The sequence below is a fragment of the Festucalex cinctus genome, chromosome 10 (assembly GCF_051991245.1).
Source record: "Festucalex cinctus isolate MCC-2025b chromosome 10, RoL_Fcin_1.0, whole genome shotgun sequence".
Lineage (NCBI taxonomy): Eukaryota > Metazoa > Chordata > Actinopteri > Syngnathiformes > Syngnathidae > Festucalex > Festucalex cinctus.
In genome coordinates, this window is record NC_135420.1 from 25,893,626 (window position 1) to 25,913,371 (window position 19,746).

A 19,746-nucleotide genomic window follows, 5' to 3' on the forward strand; every position below is an offset into this window, starting at 1 on the left:
TAAATCAGTAGAACTAGCATCACTTCCCTCGTCTCCATTTCGGTGTATATAATGAGACAAAAAAAAGCTGATAGAACATGTCACAAATCTTAAACTTTTAGTGTACCTTTTACTATACTTTCTAATGAAAAGTTACGCGTTTATGTCTGTTGCATGTTTCGTCTAACCTCCAACATCATTGTGGCACTTTTAATTTGTAGACCGGAAAGCGCCATCAGCACATGCGGCTTTCACTGTCACCGTCAATTTTTTTGTCTAGATTTTACTTCGGGGCTTGACATCTGTTTTAACTATACTTTGAACACCTGTCAAAAAAAGGAAAAAATTATTCAAAGTATTTTGCGTGTGTGCCTTGCCCGAATAAACCATTTCAACTCTATATAAACTGCACACATTTATTTTGGTAATATGACACAAAATGCCAAGCTGCAGCCAACAGTTGTTGCTTAAAATAATCTATCACAAGATAGAATGATTAAGACGAGCGGGTGGACATCCAATGATTAGTAAAATATTTTTCATTTTGTGGAACACAAGCATGAACGAGCTGTTTGTCCATCAATCCCCCAATGGAAGCAACATGGAAAAAGTATTAGCACGCAAACAGACCACTGAGGTACAAAAAATAAATAAATTAGATATGAGACAAAGATATAAATATGATTAGCACGTGTGTCAGGTCAATGGTGCGTTTCCAGTTCCACGATGGTCCACTCGCCTTGCGGCGAGGCGGCGTCTTCCGGGGAGAAGCTGGTCACCGTGATACTGGTGGACGAGTCCTCCATGGGCGAGATGAGCTCCGCCCAGCGCTTGAAGCTCTCCCGCTCCGGGGACAGGAAGGCCCCGGCGTCCAGACAATCCCGCGACAAGGACAGCGTCTGCTTGATGAGGTACTGCGCCAGGTTGAGCTCCTCGGGCACCGGGTTGATCACGCCCAGGTTGGACTCCTGGTCCGAGAGGAGCTGCCTGAGCAGGCTCCAGTCCCGCTCAGCAAACTCGCTGCGTTTGTCAACGTTTCCTTGTCCCGTTCTGTCCTTGCCGGAGCGGCGCGCAAACGCGTCGCCCGCGTCCGTCTCGTAAATGGGCGAGAGGGTTTTGTTGGATGGCGTCCGCTCGCGTTTGCCGCCGCCTAGATCCAATCTGTCACAAGCAATGTCGCCTAAAAACAATTGACAATATTGCAAAATGACAAACTGTATCACAGCCCATCTTTTTGCTTTTGAACATTTCAAAATGAACGTCGTTGCCTGGGTGCAGCAGGAGTTGAGTAGGAAGCAAGTAGCTTTAAAGCAGGGGTGTCCAAACCTTTTCCAACGTACAGTAGGTCAAGATATGCTAACCAATGAAACACATTTAAAGAAACAAAAAAACAGCGTTATTAGTTGGGGCTGGGCAATTTTAGTAAGTTTTAACAATTAACTCATTCGCTGCCGTTGACGATTATATACGTCAAAAGGTTCTTTTTTAATTGGATTTTTTTTTTTTTTAATTTTAAAAACGGCCACAAAATTGTCTCCAGGCTGGATTTTGGACACCCTTACTTTAAGAGCTGCTTTTTACAGCAAAAAACGAATGAATTTTTTTTTCTTTTCTCCCCACATGCTCAAACAAAGCACTAAGCCATGCATTGCACAGAACTCGTGTGTGCCACAAAATATAAAAAGTTTGCGTAGATCTTCTTCTCAGAGGCAAACTATGTTTTGGGGGCGATTTGGACAGAAGGGAAAGACAAAATGTACGGATACAGTAGGAATAATGTGCCGGCATAAACAAACAATAACATTGTTTCTGGTCTTTAGCATCGGGACACAAGTCTACAGGGGACAACGGAATATAAATAATGACAAACAAAATGGAATGGATGTAACGGAAAGCAGCGGCCATGCAGTGCCAAAAATAATGACATCAAAAATAAAACAGAAAACAAGTTGGTGCAGAAAATAATAAACAAACAGAGCAAATGTGTGTGTGTGTGTGTGTGTGTGTTCTTTTTTTTTTTTTTTTTTTTTAGTCCAATTGGCTTTTTGTGTTAGCTTCACCTGCTACACAATTTAAAACAAAAAACAGTTTTTTTTTATATAAAAAAAATATAAATATATGCTTTTTTTAAAACAGTTACATCACGTATAGCATTTTAACAAACATCACTGTTGTTTATTTTGTTGTATTAGGAATAAATGACTTATTTACATAAGCACCAGTGGTTTTCAATCATCTAGATATCATTCATATACTTTTTGTTAAATTGTGCAGATTTAATTAATGTGAAGTAAACAGTTGCTGAGAGAGAGCGCGAGGCTGAGAGAAAGTTTTTTTTAATGAAGTGTAAATACTGCATGTTGGTGGAATATTGTCTATGTTTTAAATTGGGCCAAATTCAGTACAGTAATTACCCTCAACTTGACTAAAAAGCCTTGGTGGAGTTTCCCAGTCTTTGCTCGTGATCCGAATGAAGCAACGCAATCAGAGGAGCGCCCTCTACTGGACAGTTCGTCCATGAACTAAAGGGATTTATCAGAATTGTCATTTGTCAGCTTTTCTGTTGCGGTTTGCCACCAAAAAATAACCATAGAGGCATTTACCATATGTTAAAATGCTGTACGTGGCAACCTATAGCGTTGTATGAAATAAATCACAAAAATAAAGCGTTTGTGTGTAAAAAGTGCTTTTTCAGAAAGGCCCCGTGCCCTCAGGGTCTGACTAAGGATATCGATGTTGCAAATTCAAATGCGTTTGTGATGAGAAGCAGATGTTTGGTCATGAAGATTGATTTGAATTTGAACCTGAATGTCTTAAGTGGTCATATCCTTCTTTCTACACGAGGGATGGTCGGTGCAAGTATAGGTCAGGTGGTCTAGGAGTCAGGCGCAGAGAATGGTTTTGGGGGGGAGGGGAGGATCAAGGAAGAGTCCAGAGATCATACGTTACCTGCTGGAGACTGTGCAGCATGTACGGGACCGTCCCCCGTCATGTGTGGCTCATTTAAGTCAAGATGCAAGTCGAGCTTCTTGGTTCCGTTGGCATACGGTTGCCGCAGGTCCAGGTGACACGGTCGTTCCTGGGGCGGGGGGTCTCTGCTGGTCCCTTGGTTTTCCGGACTCGCCTCCGTGGGCTTTTCTTGCGGTTCTCCACCTTGCTCCTGGCGCGGAGTACCTGAACGTTCACACGAATTGGACGCGTGGGACTGAGGAGTGACGGAGTCCGACTCGAAAACGTCACACGGGGTGGCCGCGTCGTCGGGGTCCTGAGGGGTCTGCGCCGCGCCTTCCTCCGAGCCCAACTCCTCGCACTCGTCCACAGAGAGCAAAACGGACCGGCGGAAGTTGGACTGAAAGTCGGGCTGCTCGTTCTCCTGGTCCGCGGCGTCGTCGTCGAACGCCAGGTTGACGATCCCTTGAAACGGCGGCGAGGGTTCGGTCGGTCCCTTACTGGGGACCACCTCCACTTCAGACTTCTCCTCCTCTGTCTCCTCTTCGTCGTCCTCTTCCTCCTCCTCCTCAGAAGTCTGATGCTCCGGGACGCTGGGTGGCGTGTTGGCAGTCACCGAACGTTCCTCCCTTTGCGCCCACGACCGGGGACGTGGCCTCACCGCCTCCTCCTCGCTGGTGGTCTCCGCCTCCCGCCCGCGCAGCCGGACCTCCACCCTCAGTCCCCCCGAGCTGGCCTCGTACATCTTGAGCTCCTCGGGCGTGCTCGTGTCGCTGCTGCTGCGTCCCAGGAAGTCGCGGCAGCGCATGGTGCCGCACTTAGACACGCCTCTCTCGTTGCAGCAGTCGTCGTCCTGCGAGCCCCCCGCGTCGTAGTCCTCCGAGCGCGGCTTGATGTCGTCCGAGGAGGTGGAGTGCGTGCTGCCCGTCTCGGACGCCGGGCTGACCTGCGGGTGGATACCGCTCCACGAGTCGTCCAAGGGAGTGCCGGTGCTTCTGGGAGTGTCTGCGGGGGTACTCGGAGTCCGAACCCCCGTGAGGCTTTCAGACTTTTTAACCACCGTAATGGATCTGACGGCTTGTGGCGTTTCGCGAGACTCATCTGCGCCGTTCGTGGACTGTTTTTCAGCCTTCTGAACGTTGGACGTACAAGTTGAGTCATGATGCAAGCTGAGGGAGTCTTGGTCTTGACTCGCCAGTTGTGCTGGCAGCTCCCCATAGTTAGCCAGGCCAGCGCTTCCACTCTTCTCTCGTTCAGTTTTACAGTCTAAACCTTTACCATTGTCTTTCGCTCCAAGGCCTTTAGCACTTTGAACGGTTGCTCCAGATTTTGGTGATGCTCTCTCAGGTTCAGTGGCGCTTTTAAGCTTTGGTGCAGACTTGTTTACAAGTTGCTTAGGAGGCGGCGTAGACACTTTGGTAGGTTTAGAAGAGGATTTCACCGAAGCTCCGGTTAAGACCTTCTTGGCAGTTTCCCCATGTGGTTTGGTCGGTGCAGAGGATCTCGAGCCATCTAAATCTTTCCTGGGTAAAGTTTGCTTTTTCCCAACAGCTCCCTGCTTGGCGACTAAACCACGGAAAAGAGCAGGCAGGTGTTAAAAGGACATTCACAGTCAAACAAGAGAAATGTTTGGAGAGTCGAACCGTGGTTGTCTTGGACTCCTTTGCCTTTGGTGTCTGCTCTTGCTCTCAACGCTGCAGCCACAGGACCCCCCGCTGCTTCAGGCTTTACTTTGACGGCTTCTTTCACCCTGGACCTGCTGGCGGGACTATTGACAGGCAAAACCATTACAAATATGGGATTTTCCCCACAGTACTTTTTGACAATTAGGGAAACTCACCTGCTTGTCTGCTTTGTCGAGTCCGATTTGGTCAGTCCTGGTTTGTTCAGCGGCTTGGCCTGCTGTTTGGGCTTTGCTCCTAAAATACAGTCATAATAAACCATAAAAAGTTGACAGTTATGAGTTATAGTTCAGGTGTTAAGAGTCGGGGCTTATGATATCCAGTTTTTGTTCAACCTAAACAAATCTAAGGTTGACCAGTGTCCCCGGATGGATTATGTTCAGCCTCGGAGGCTCCACTTTGCGTGTTTTAAGTGCTTAAGTACAGAAGGCCTTGAATACTGCTATCAGTGATGACATCGGGATTAAGCGGCCTTTCTAAAACCACAAACACTCACAAAGTGCTCAGTCAACCGAACGTCGCCCCCCCCCACCCAGCTCCACTCAACCCCCTCGAGTCCCTGCAGCCTGGTAGCAGCTGTGCAGGGCTTAGACGTCTGCGGTTGAGCAGCTGCTGGCACGCTGATAGCAGCTTGACTGTTTTATCTCTGCTTGTCTACACGTTGTTGTGACATGACTTACCTTTGACAGTCATTCAGCAGAGGCTGGGGACTTAAGTCAGACTCGACTTGATTGCCTTGACCTGCTTGATTTTTGTCATATTAACTTAGGACTTGATTGAAACTTGAAGGGACTTAATTAGTGGTGTCACATAATCGAGTAATCGCCCACACCGCCCCAATTTATTTTTGTTAATCCACTAAGGTTGGACATAAGCTGAATTGAGTGAATATAAGTAGATAATTTATCCTCTAAACATAGGCATTTATTTAACAGTACACCAACAAAATTAGCCTATGCTAAACGGTTAGCAATCGCGATTAGCATTAGCGCGCTAGAGATAACCAAACACTACCACTTAGTTCACACATCCATCATTAAATCTACATTACACATGTAATAGTGTCTTAAAGTCACTTATGTGTCAACATTATTCCACGAGGAAACAAGAGTATAGCTAGCTGTTAGCTACATAAGGTCAATAACTTCCTGCTCCCGTCTTCTTCTGGGCACGTTTATGTATGACTGCCCTCTAACTGGTTAAGTGATAAAACACCTAAAACCGAGTGGTAGTACCGTATATATTTTGGAACAATTAGCGCTTTTTAGTAAGTTCAGAGCTTACTTTCCTGTGGTTTGGGCTCAATGTGCTGTATTGTCATTATTGTAAGTCAGTGATCATGTTTGAGCAGAAGACAAATAACATCCGTGTATAAAATATGGCCAGATCTTGGTTCCGGCGAAATTTTGAGGCAGAAAATTTAAAATCGACCTATTTTCAAACTCGACTTTTTTTCCCTAACCCTAGACTTCCTTATTAGGACTTATGTGTATATGTATTACAATCACAATTATGTCAAGATAACAAACAAGCACCTGGAATGGAGGTAGTGCCATTTCGAGGGCTCCCGCCACTGCCACCGTTTTCTGGCGAGGCTCCGCCTGATGAGGACAAGGTGGCTTGCTGCGCAGAACCCCTTGGAGCTCTTGACGTGCAACTCGGAGGCGAGGTCTTCGGTCTGGTCCCAGGATTGGCTTTCTTCTCCGTGTCTTTCACGGCCACGCGGGAGCGAGCTGGACCGGCAACATCCCGCCTGGCCCCCACCGATCCGGCAGTGCCGTTCACAACCGGCGTCCCGGTCGAAGTTGTCTTTGGCTTTGCCGCCGCCGCGCTCCGCTCTCCGGGCTTCTTGGTGGTCTTCGCCTTGGACGTTTGTCCATCTCCCGATTTGTGAGCGGTCGTCAGAGCATCCGACTTCATGGCGGGAAGATGAATATGTGCAATCAGACACTCTTGAACTCAGTAGATGAAGAGCATCTTTGGAACGCCTTCTGCAGTCCAAGACACAAAGAACACAAAACTGTGTGAGGATAGTCACCAACAGTGGAACAGCATTTTGAAGCATGTTTGAAGTCTAATGCTTTGACCGCATGAGGAGCTACTTCAGAGAAATGTAGTGCAAAGGCCATCAACAAGGTAGACTGGGCAGAATTAAGTCCCATATCTTCCTGGAAAATTAAATATTTGTGGGCACAACATTGTGGAACTACCACATCATGGAATTTAATGGGTTAAAAAAAAAAAAAAAAAATGGAGAAACGTAGCAAAACACCAAGAAACGTGGTAGAATGGCCAGGACTAATTCATAGAGTAACTTGCCAGGTGATAAACATGGATGCACTTAACATTGTGGAGTGACCACACGACAGTCTGCTGTATAGAAAGGACTATATAGGGATAATCTAGCACAACGCCAAGAAATAAAGTAGATTTAGTGGAACTAAATTGTCATATTGCATCCTGAAATATTAATAAGAAGGCACACAATGTTGTGGGGTGACCACAAGTCAGAATAAGTATGATGGAGACAGAAACAAACGGCAACAAACAAGGCAGACTGTACAAAACTAATAAATCACTAAGAATCCTGCAACCGAAACATGGACGCACACAACATTGTGGAGCGACCATGTAGTGCACCACACTTGAATTGCACTTAATGAAGTATTAACAAGTACTACCAGTGAGCTGCTGACGACAGTCTTCTGGTCCAAAGCATCTGGAAGGCAGACAACAGCAGGAGCATCATTCGTCAGCTAGCTTTCCGTAGCGTGCGCGCGCACACAAACCCTCCATTGAGCAGAGAAAACAAACCTTCCGTCAATGAATGGATCGGCACGCTGCATCCGAGCAGCAGTCATGCAAATTCAGCAAGTAATATGATACACAAACGGCTAATCAGACCGATAATGCGCCTCGTGCTGTAGTCGACGCGTTTTCCACACGCTAAGATGAATTATTCAGGCAAGCTACTTCGGTGTCGCCTTAGCATCCACAGACCAGCGTGTGGATCATGTGCACCATTTCAGTCACCCCCCCCAAACATACACACAGGCACATTTCTCCTCATGCAGCAAATATTAAGCATAAAAGGTCCAAGCTCAGCTACGTCATATCATCCCCACAGCACACGTTTCTCACCTGCTCCGATTCCTCTCCTGAAACCAGCAGAAGCTCCAGAGGAGGCGCAGTACAGCAGCATGGAATGCGTCTGGCAGGGGGGTTGTATGAGGAGAATGGGGAGGGGTGTGGTAAGAATGGGGGGAAAAAAAAAATGGTACTGTGCTGTGTCAGCCAATCAGCAGCTGCTTGGAAGGACCTTTCATCGCCATAGCAACACAAAACCCCGCCCTCCCCAGACTCATTCTCTGGTGTGGAAGACGCATCACTGAGTGTGTTGTATCAGATTAGCCAATACCGCCACGGGTTTAATCTGCGAGGGCAGCGTCTACTCACCTCCCGAGATTAGCGGGCCATTACCTCCGCCAAGGACGTAATGATTCTAATGCTTTGTTTGTTTGTGTTAACTGCTGTTTTATTTCAACTAAAAATCATGTAATCAAAGTCAGCTAGCTCCATGCTAATGTATAATGCGAAACGCCACAGACAAGCTAATGGAAATTAGCCTAGTAATTACAAACAAATTTTCAAACAACTGCGCCACAAGTCACCCTGTTGTGGTAAAATGTGTACTGGCCTCAGTGCTGGTCTGGTGGTAATGATCTTCTCTTTGATGAGTGTAAAATTGAATCAAGGTGGTCTTTGAATGGATCATCATGTTTCCTTCCTGTCATGAAAAAAACAAAAAAGGATAATGAGTTGGATGATAACGAGCTAACGATATTTAGCTCCATGACGTCAACGAGATCGCCACATGACAAGATGCTAAATACCCTTCACCACTTGTCTGTGAACATATTGTCACAAATGGCCTCATATTTTGTTGCATATATCATCCAATTAAGGGCGTGCTAAAATCAATACGGCAACACATCGTTGTATGCCTCATTACAATAAACGTATCGATACGCAGGCATCAGAATCGATATTGCTCATTAATTTTAAATAGGCAGTTAAAAGCAAGGTTGCTCACTTGGTGATAAACCAGAAGAGCTGCCAACAAAAACATTTTTGCCACCCAGCATAATAAACATATCACTTAGGTATACATATGACTTATAATAAAATTGCAAGTAAATTAATGTAAAATATTGTGATATGTATCGCCTTGAAGATCATGTATTGGGATACATATGTATCGCGATACGTATCGTGACCCCTGTATCGTGATACGTATCGTATCGTGAGGTTGTTGACTAGGGGTGTGAATTGCCTAGTACCTGACGATTCGATTCGTATCACGATTCACAGGTCACGATTCGATTCGATAGCGATTAATCCCGATACGAATTTATAAGTCGATTATTGCGATTTTTTTTCATTCAAATTTAGAAAATACTAATCAGTAAGCTTGTAGATTGTAAGATTTATATGAAAATGTATTATTTATTTATCTGAAATTTCAGTCTTATAGAGGTTGTAATCTGTTTCATGTTTGAACAGCATTAAAATAAAATATTAAGGCTTAATGTTCCGTTCATATAACATTCTTCCATGCTCAAGGTGTGAATCCTAACCCGAAGTCAGACGTTTTGTTGAATATTTTTCCATTAAAAATGGAAGTTTAAGAATCGATTCACACACACACACACACAAAAAAAAAAAAAAAAAAAAAAAAAAAAAAAAAAAAGGCAATGATGATAAGACGTTGAATTTGTAAGACTACCGAATGAACAATTCTGAGCTCTTAAAAAAAAAAAGAAAAAAAAAAGATTTTTTTTTAAATTGAATCGATTCGAGAATCGTGCGATGTAGTATCGCGATATATCGCCGAATCGATTTTTTTTAACACCCCTATTGTTGACCATACCCAGCCCTACATCCAATAGTGTCACATTTCACTGCAAAGCTTCTTTTTAGCCACGAATCGCCTCATAGTGTCACATCGCACCACATCTCATGTAGCAAACAAACTCCTGGAGTGTCCTTAAGTGACTGCAGCCTGAGGCCACTCCAGGAGTTTCCCTGGCCGGACGTCGACCCGCGTTAAAAGCGAGCGTGGTCGAAGCGAAGGACAGCGCTCCCTTTCAGAGCCCGCAGGGGACAAACGTGGGCTCGAGTGGACTACTTTGGAAGCACGGCTGGGTCCAGATCGCGGACGCTCAGCAGGAGATCGGGCTCTTGTGGTTTCCTGACCCAGTCTTCTCTTCTTCTCTGTCAGGAATAAAAAAATAAATAAAAAAATAAAAAAATCCACGCATGCACAATTGTCCTGGAAAGTCAACCAAGCAAACAATGATAGACGTCAGATCTGAAGGTTTCACATGTGACTCATTGCGTGACTTGAAAGAGGACGAAAAGTACATTGACATTTTTTACCCGCTTGTTACACACTTTGTTTTGGATCTCATTAGCTCTGCGCGGTCAGCACCAAGGTCCGTTGCTTGCTCAGGTCAAGTTAAGCTAAGATGAACGGTGTCTGTCTACGTGTGTACAAATATGATTAAGTTCCTAAGTGGCTCAAAGGCGAGATGACGAGACACGCGATGACCTTCACGTTGGTTAATTCATCACAATGTACCAAAGCAAAACTTCAGAAACCATAAAAAAAAAATAAAAGGGGCATCATAACCACGGTCGCACACAACATTATGGAGAGAAATGAAGCAAAATGTCAAGACGAGAGGCACATAGTGTGGACAGAGATGTATACAACATTGCGGAGTGACCATAATGTCAGACTCTGTTGGAAGATTTTTAAATTACACTATCTTCACTACAATATTAAGTGAAACTGAAGTTTAAAGCAACACAAAAACCTACACAAACACACAACATTGTGGAGTTTCCTCATGCCACAGTCTATTAGAAAACGTTTCTTGAGAAATGAAGTGAAATGGCAGGAAACGAAGCAGCCTAATAAGTCACACAGCTTCCCAGAACATATACAGTATATGGAAGCACACAACAGTGTGGAGCGACCACATGTCAGAGTTGGCTAGCGAGAAGGGATCTATGAGAGAAATGGCAGGAAACGAGGAAGCCTTTGTGGAAGAAATAAGTGCCGTGGCTCCTCAGAAAAGAAACATGGATGTACACAACACTGTGGCGTGAACACGTCAAAATCTACAAGAAATATGGGACCATTTCTGAGAAATTAAGTCAAATGGGAGGAAAGGAAGTAAATGGGTGTAAACTCATAAGTCATGTAGCTCCCACCAAATGAACATGGTCGCACACAACATTGTGGAGCAACCAGGTGTCAAGAGCCAATTGGAAAAATTGAGAAATGAAGCAAAAGGTAAGCAAACTATGTTGATTGGGTTGGAATTAATAGGTCATACCAGAGCATTCTTACACAAGGACATGTACAACACTGTGGAGCAACCACATGACAAAGTCTAGATATTTACACCACTGCCGATGAAGAAGGCATCTCGTGGAATATTAAACGATATTACAGGCACATTAGAATTGATGCCAAGTGAAACACAACATTGCGGAGTAATCTCGTCGTCTTTGTGTTACTCTATTTATATCAGTAATTTTAGTTCTATTTCTGGTGTTTTGTTTAGAGCAAAATGCTTCTATTTTTAACAGCATCTACTTTTAGAAGAACCCCACAAGAAGTGACAGGAAGTGCGTTTATTTATAAAATCAAAATGGCGGCTCTGTGAACTTCGGAATGCGTGCGATGGTACAAAGCAGGAGGATGGAGGAAGTGAAAAAAAAATAATATTAACAGCGCTCTACTTTGTCTTCATTTCGTTGTGTGTCCTTATTTTATTGCAAAATGGATTAAATTCATTTTCCCCCTCAAAATTCTTAAAGAATTTATTCCATTTCGAAATAAGACTGTTGCATAACAAAATGTGTATTCCAGATGCACTGCAAAGAAAGAAAGTCTTCACCGTGCGTCCTTGGCGGCCGGCTCTACCTTCCAAGTGTGCTTTGAAAACGGGCGATTGCGTCATCGCTCTCCGTTGCCTGGCAACGCCCGTCCCGCCGGTCAGTTCCTGTGGCCCTTGCGGCCGTCGCCCTCCTTGAGGAAGGTCCACATGAGCGTGTTGACGATGTCGGGCTGGTCCTGCTGCAGCCAGTGGCTGGCCCCCGAGATGACGTTGAGGCGGAAGTGGTTGCGGATGTGCAAGCGGCACGCCTCGGCCATCTCCTGCTCCACGAAGGCGTCGCGCTCGCCCCACAGCAGCAGCACCGGGGAGCGCACCTGGTTGTGGCTCAGCGGCAGCGAGCTGCAATCATATACGGATGTCACAGTTCAACTTGATTACTCGAACATCCTGATTAAAAAGTGTGATATGATTATTGAATCCAAGTCACATAACAGTAGCGTTGTCCTTTTTCCACTTTGTTTTCCGTGCTATAAAAAGCCGACGTGCGATTGAGCAGCAGATGGTTGGCTCGTTCATGTGTGATGAGTTCATTCATTCAAACGTGCTCCTAATGACATTTGTGCTCCTTTTCCCTCAGCTTTTATGTAAGTTGTTTGCATTCTGATCCTACACTAGAGGGCGCCACACGTGACTGTACTACAACGTATCTCTGTTTTTACTCTTTTAAAGTATGAAAGCAAAGAAAAAGAAAAAAAAAAAAAAGAGGCCGGTCTTTTTACATGGCAGCACCTTCTGGTGACACGTTGCCTTGGCAACAGCCGCGAGGTGGTGTTCAAGGTGACACATGAAGACAATGGGCCGTGTCAAAGCATGCCGAGCAACATCCGAACCTCCCAAACAAGGGCATATGAGGAATACAAAACAAAAACAAACTTTAACTGAACTATATTAACCTCATTAATGTTAACGTTTATTAAACTGTTTTACCATATTAACTGTAACCATATTACATTTGTTAACTGTAACTGTATTAACACTTTTTTCTTCAAAACGTTTGCTTTGCTCTTGTTTGCTGCAAAACCGATGTTTGTTTATGTACAGCACTTAGTATACAGCAATGCCTGTTCTTAAAGCGCTTTATAAATAAAGTTGAGTATTTATTGTATTGACTATATTAACTAACCTTATGACTGCTGCTGTATTAACTATAATGAACTGTACCATATTAACTGTATCAAGCGTGACAAGATTAGCCACATTAACTGTAACCGCGTAATTATTTACTGTAATATTAATTGTATTAATTCTAACTATCAACTGTGACCATATTAACGGAGTTACTGTGGGTTACAGTTACTTTATTAAACTTTAACAGAATTAACTCACCAATGAACCAATACTAATTGTATTTACTGTAACCTACATCATAAGCATGTTAGCAAAATTAACTAACCCATATTAATTGTGACAACTCATTTGCTCCCAAAGACGTATTTATACGTTTTTTATGCTAGAGCATACAGCAGGCTTTGATGCAGCCTCTGAACTGAAGAAAACACTTTAAGTAATGTTATTACAAAAACGGCCAGCAGGTGGCAGCAGAGTATAAGAGATCAACCAGGGTCATGTTGCAAAAAAATCTTTTCCCCACTTTTTTTTTTAAAAACAGATTTGTGATGAAACGTAGCTATATTCTAATGCTAATTGCTGTAAAACGGAAACAGATAGAAATCTACTTTTTTTTTTTTTCCCGATGAAAGAAGAGATACTAATCTTTCTTTTGTATTCTGTATATTAAGTAAACCCGAGTTGGTGGCTGAGCGTTTTTGTTTGTTCTCTTCTCGCGCACCTGAAAACATTCCGGAAGTAGTTGAGCGCGGCCGTCAAAGCTCCAGGCTGCGACAGCGCATACAGGTACGCTTCCAGCTCCTCCGTCGTCAGCCATCTTCCTTTCCGGGCCATTCCGGTGCTCCGGCTGGTGAACAAGGCCTTCAGCGCCTTGGGAGAGAAAATACGGTGTGAGTCAGAGGATTTGGCCGGAAAAAAAGAAAAACAGTTTGTCCCCACTTTACATGGCCCACTCTGACTTCATGCTGACAGCGCAACACAACAAACACTCACTGCGTCACCTCCATATGGATGTGTTATATAACGCCACCTTTCAGTTTCATTAAATGGGGGGGAAAAAAAAAAGTGTGGGGAAACCTACAAGAACTTACATTACATATATCATATTGTTGTGCTTGAATGTAGCCTTTTGCTGAGTCGATTTAGCATTGAAAACTCATTCACTCGCAGCCATTTTCACTGAAGCAACCCCATTCGCTCCCGGCTGCTTTACTGGATTTTGACTGATTTTGCAAGGCCCACAGAATATTGTGTTCTATTGCTATAAAAACATGGAACCTACCAAACAAAAGATTAGAGTCTCTTCTATATTTGTATCTGTTTCCGTTTTGCAGCAATTAACATTAGAATATAGCTAACTTTCAGCAATATTCACATTCCTGGTGAAAACACTGGCAAAAACAGCTTGTTGCAACATGGCCCTGGCTGATCTCTTATACTCTGCTGCCACTTTCTGGCCGCAATAACTACCACAGCTTTAAGCCACCTCTTCATGTCAGAAGCTGTATCAAAACCTTCTGTATGCTCTCGCATTAAAAAAAAAAAAAAAAAAAAAAAAAAACTAATATGTTTTTGGGAGTGAAGGACAAAGTATTAAAAAACTTATTTACACATTTTTGGGTTTGAATGAGCTCAATGCCAAATGTGGAACCAGCCATTTTATGACATGGGGGGGGGGGGAAGTAATGTAGCGATCATTTTTTTAAAGAGCATGAAGCATCATTGTACTATAATAACGTTCAAATGATTTCACAACAAACTGCCTTCTCTTAGTGTTAAAACATAACATTTCTGTAGCTTTATTGTGCCCAAATATGGCTAACTAAAATACCCACTTTCCTGAGCAAATGGACTGTTTTAGGGCACTGTGCTATAAAAGGTTGAAAAAGATTAAAATACTCATAAGGCTCAAGAATTTTCCGCTGATCTCCCCCCCCACACACTTCTATTTTTAGCCTTCACTCTGATGCACTCTAAAAATAGCACACAGACGGTGGGAAACACGCACACACGAGCAGACAGTGGGTTGCCCTTGGAGAGAGGCAAGGTCGAGGGGATGAGGAGGAAAGGTCACCTTGAAGTCATTGATGGAGAGCATGAGCTCAGGCAGGCGAGGCAGCTGGAAGAAGAAGAAGTGGCTGCACTTCAACATCTGGCTGGGATGACGCAAGGCGTAGTCTGAACAAGAAGAGGATGACGGGAAGAAGGAAAAAAACAAGAGAAGAAGAGAAGGATGAGGAGGTGCGCTTGTTATGTTAGATTGAGGTCACGTTGTACTGCTTTGTGGTTTGTCGCTTCTTTGTCTCGCGTCGGCAGATGGGCGCAAACGCAGCTAATTAAAGCAATAACCTCCTTAATGAGATCATGTGACACCAGACGGACAGTTGGATGGCGCGTTACCTGCGTGGACGGACGGGTGAGGACAGTTGAGGACGATGAGCTTGGCCACCATCTCCGGGTAGTTGATGGCAAACAACCACGCGATGGTGCCGCCCCAGTCGTGGCCCACCAGGAAGCAACGGTTGTACCCTCAACCCCCCCAAAAAAAGACAAACACCGTCAGGAACGGCGACAAAGACCAGACCAGACCAGACAAAACAAGACAGGTGTTCTGGGGTTGGATCCCAAAAACGCAGACACAAACAAGATTTTAACTCTTTATTCGGATAACATCGAGAGGTGTGGAACTATCACGAGACGCTAAGCTAACTTGGGCTGTGGAGGTACACAGAAGAACAGAGGTAATAATCCGACAAAAACACACTTCTCAGTCAGGCTTATACAGACACCGAATCGATCTGATTGGTTGTGGCTAGACATGTAGGTAACAGGACTGACATGGAATTATCTGATAAAGAGATTAAAGATTCTTAACATCACATAGCTTCTGACATCACATAGCGTCTTACCAGTTTAAAGTAGATGCTGGTTACATCAATTCAAAACAGGCACTTGACCTCTCAGTCATGACCCAAACATAACCCAAGTCATGACAGTAAACATAACCCTAGTCATGACAACAGGAAGGGGTAAAAGGATACACGTAGGAAGGACAGAAAGAAAGAAAACTGGCCAGAAGAAGTACAGGTGAAGTCAATCCTATCTTGCCAATATCCTTCTTTAGCACTCACTTTGACTTTGTATCCATGGCGACCATATTTTTACAGCATCTGCCACTTGTTTCAAGGCCCAAAAAGTGCCAGAGTCAAAGCGGTCGCCATGGCTACCGCCACCTCACGCTGCTAGTTACCGATGAGAACGCGCGCGTGGCCGTGAGCTCACCGAGGTGCTCCACGATGTCCTTGACGTCGGTGAGCAGCAGTTCGGGCCTGTAGCTGTCCACGGCGAGCGGCAGGTCCGACTCCCCGTAGCCTCGCATGTCCACCGCCACCACGCGGAACTCGCTCTTGAACTCGCGCAGCTGGTAGCGCCAAGAGAACCTGCGGCACAAGCGCGTCAACCTTCAAAAGAGCAACAGTGGCGTGTTTGGAAACCTGTGTTAAGAACAAAGACAGTTCTCAAGACTGTTTCGAACTGCCCCATGAACATCGCTCAGTGTTCTGTAAAAATACGGTAGACAAAAAATAATTAAGTTTTACTGTTTCAAGATACCTACAATTTTCCTTGATATGAACAAATCTAAAATCCATTTCAGTGGGTCAAATCTGAAAAGAAAAACAAAACTGCTGTATATTTGTTTGGATGCACTGCTGACAGTATTGCAATGTCGATATTGAAGACAATTTAATTATCTCATTTGCTCCCAAGGATGTAAAAATCCATTTTTTTTAAACTGTTTTAAGTTTCCCAAAGACATATATACATATACATATATATATATATATATATATATATATATACACACACACACACGTTTTTTTTTTTAAATGCTTGAGCATACAGAAGGCTTTTATGTAGCCTTTCAACTGCAAAGAACGGTTGAATAAATGGTAGTTATTAGATAAACTGCCAACAGAGTATAAGAGACATGTTGAAAAAAAGCTAATTTACTCAAAATTCTAAATAGATTTGTGAATAATGACGAAACTTAGCTATATTCTAATGCTAATTGCTGCAAAACAGAAACAGATAGAAACATACTTTTTGTTCCTGATGAAAGAAGAAACTTTAATCTTTCTTTTGGTAGGTTCCATGTTTTTATAGCAATAGAACACAATATTATGTGGGCCTTGCAAAAAATACAGGAAAACAGCCGGGATCGAAGGGAATTGCTTCTGTGAAATTCATTACATAATTTGCATAATGAAAATAACTGATTTAAAAACATTTTTCAATAACAAGGGGAAAAGAAAATGCCAATAAAACCTGTTTAACAGTCACATTTAGCTGATTAAGAAATTATAAAAATCAAATCAAAATCCATTTTGCATAATTTAGCGATAAAAACACTGCGACGTATTGTTGACAGATCCATTCCAACAATGACATTTAGGAACTTTTTTCAGTTTCTTCAGTTCTTTTTTCAGTTTCCAACCGACATGTCCATTTCCGTTGGGAAGTGAAAACCAAATTGTCTTGACGTTTCTTCCGCGCGCAGCGAAGAGACGTGAACGCAACCTGACAACATCTTTGACCCCAATCCACCAGGGTCTTATATCATATCATAATCCAAAAAGTGGCTGTGGTTGGGGAAGACATCTTAAAGGCTTTGGGAGTTTGATGAACCAGGCTGATCCCGGAAGCACTTTTTTTTTTCTTTTTCTTTTTTTTCCTTAAACGATTTACAGGAGAGCAAGCAAAGGTGCTGGTGGAGTGGCTGACTTACCAGAATTCTGGGAAGCCATGAAGGAAAAGCATGAGAGGCTTGCCCCGCTCACCCGCTGCCACGTAGTGAAACCTCAGGCCCGACTCCTGTGGGCATACACCAATGATACACAAAATGCATAATGTGACATCATCACCATACACATTGCTCTGCCACTGATATTTTTGACTGATGTTGGTTTTGTTTGCTGTCTATATTCAAAATTAATTAATGGACTAGGACCTGTAAATTGTGGGCCGGTTACAATGGAGAAAAATAACCAAAAACATTGCATCGGCGCCAAAAGACACCGGCCCACTGGGCATCTGCCCTGTACGCCAGATGGCCAGTCCAACTCTGGTTTCAAAGCAATCCGAGAACTTGAAACACTTCAAATTAGGGTTTCAAGACTTTGTTTGGGTTTGAACATTCCAAATCAGGATTTTAAGCCTGTTTCAAAAAGTGTCGGTTTAAAGTTCGGGATTGAAGTCAGTGTTAGGCGTCAAACATAGGTAGAGATTTCAAAGGGTTTGAAGCCTGGGGTTGTCTTTCAAACAAGGGTCAAGGCTTGCTTGCTTACTCACCCTTGTTTCGAACCCCAGATTGCAAGCCCAATGTTGCACTTAAACCCCAAAACTAAACACCCAGGCTTGAAACCCTAACCTTAAACCTTAATTTGAAACCCTGATCCGAAAAAGGCATGATTTTTGTATTGGATCCCATTATACGAGTGTACCTAATAAATTGTGCAATGAGCGGACGTCACTCATTAATGCCTCAACTGATGACGCAATAGCAGCGACAAGACTTCTTGGGTTAAGTTTCATGCACGCGCTTCATCTCAGACAAAAACAAAACTCGCACGCACCCAGCCTCGGCGATCACGACTCAAGGTGCAGCCGAGCAGCCTTCGCACGCACGCCCCCGCCGCTCGTGCACGCGGATCTCGCACTCCCTCCCTCCTTCCCTTGCTCGCTCGCTCACCTTGATGCGCACGTAGCAGTGCGTGCCCAAGGACGTGTCGTGCAGACACGCCGGCGGCGCCTCGCGGAGCGTCCAGCGGAAGGTGGCCGTCGGCCGCGCGATGGCGCTCCAGCAGAGCCGCAGCAGCGCCGCGGCGCCGCAGAGCGCGCAAGCGGCGCCGACGAGCGACCAGTAGGCGCAAAGTCGCAGGCGCAGCGCCAGGCGGACGAGCAGCGGATGCGCCATCTTTGCATCGCGTCTTGGAGAGATGGAGAGGATGAGGAGGAAGGAGGAGAAGAGGGAAAGGAGCGAAGAGAGGGAGGATCCCGAACGACGAGCCGCTCAATGGGACGGACGACTGGGAGTAAAAAAAGGGAGAGGGAGGGAGCAGGGGGAGTGTTGTTGTTGTTTGCGGCCAATCAAGAGTTAATGTTCCACCTCACGTCTATTCTTGTGTTCAGGGCGTGCACAGTCGGCACAACACACGTGGAGCTCTGCTACAATAAACACCAAGTGCAATTACAAAACACATGCTGTGAAATTAATGTATTGGACAGAGGTCATTTATTGGCCAAATTGGGGGGTAACTTATGTACGCAGTAAACAAGTTTATCCTCACAAATGGTAATTTATTTTAAATTTTAAACTGCATTTTTGTGATCCACTTTAATATGAAATGTATTTGGTAAATGGCTCACAAAAACATTTGATTTCATGTCAATTATAGTAAAACAATGATTTAAAATAATTGGTTTATTGTGACTTAATTTAAAATATGATTAACATTTAATTAGAATGAATTATTTTTGCTAAACGTATTGATTGCTCTAAATATATTGCAACAATATCAACAAATAATTGAACATAACATTTTTATGTGTGCAAGTGCTCTATAAATTTAATTTACCGGTAGTGTATTTACCTTGAAATATTAGCAAAATACTAATTTATATACTTTTAACATTTAAAAAAACAAAAAAACAAAAACAAACAAAAAAGTACTATAAACAATTTTACTTACACAACGATTTTAAAATCAACTTCTTGAAACGATTGGAGAATTACTTGGTTAACACCGTAAAAGCAGGGGCGTGCACACTTGGGGGTTTTGGTGGGCATTCACCAAATTCAAAAGTCCCCAACGTCATCCAAACAATCTCAGGGGTCAGCCAGCATAACGAGTATAACATTGACCCCACGTTATACTTACAATTTCATATTCTGCACATTATTTTTTTGTTCTCAGTTTTCCCCGTTTGTGTTACAAAAAGTACAATTATGGAATGTTTATTAGCCGTCTGATGCTAGCACAATAAAAGTGAAGCAAACTCACCCAGATCGAAGACATTTGACGACTTCTTGCTTGTTT

The 19,746-nt window shown here is 43.7% G+C and overlaps 2 protein-coding genes across 5 annotated transcripts; both read right to left on the reverse strand.

Annotated features, from left to right (window-relative positions):
* Window positions 1-381: 381 nt before the first annotated feature.
* On the reverse strand, window positions 382-10,246 carry btbd8 (BTB domain containing 8). Of its 4 annotated transcripts, XM_077535122.1 has the most exons (9): window positions 10,050-10,246; window positions 9,799-9,884; window positions 7,752-8,397; window positions 7,292-7,329; window positions 6,146-6,601; window positions 4,769-4,847; window positions 4,572-4,696; window positions 2,929-4,494; window positions 382-1,159 (listed from the first exon to the last, which is right to left on the reverse strand). In XM_077535122.1, the coding sequence occupies exons 5-9, from the start codon at window positions 6,528-6,530 to the stop codon at window positions 681-683; spliced, it is 2,634 nt and encodes an 877-aa protein (XP_077391248.1). In that variant the 5' UTR covers window positions 6,531-6,601; window positions 7,292-7,329; window positions 7,752-8,397; window positions 9,799-9,884; window positions 10,050-10,246; the 3' UTR covers window positions 382-680. The 4 variants fall into 4 exon arrangements, with proteins under 4 accessions (XP_077391248.1, XP_077391247.1, XP_077391249.1 ...); XM_077535121.1 differs by lacking the exons at window positions 9,799-9,884; window positions 10,050-10,246 and having other exon boundaries at window positions 7,752-8,894; XM_077535123.1 differs by lacking the exons at window positions 9,799-9,884; window positions 10,050-10,246 and having other exon boundaries at window positions 7,292-7,400; window positions 7,752-8,894.
* A 1,054-nt stretch (window positions 10,247-11,300) lies between these two features.
* Window positions 11,301-19,735, reverse strand: ephx4 (epoxide hydrolase 4). The gene is made up of 8 exons (XM_077534415.1): window positions 19,711-19,735; window positions 18,399-18,735; window positions 17,436-17,521; window positions 15,932-16,089; window positions 15,050-15,178; window positions 14,724-14,827; window positions 13,371-13,519; window positions 11,301-11,920 (listed from the first exon to the last, which is right to left on the reverse strand). The coding sequence occupies exons 2-8, from the start codon at window positions 18,621-18,623 to the stop codon at window positions 11,680-11,682; spliced, it is 1,092 nt and encodes a 363-aa protein (XP_077390541.1). The 5' UTR covers window positions 18,624-18,735; window positions 19,711-19,735; the 3' UTR covers window positions 11,301-11,679.
* Between the last annotated feature and the right edge of the window lie 11 nt (window positions 19,736-19,746).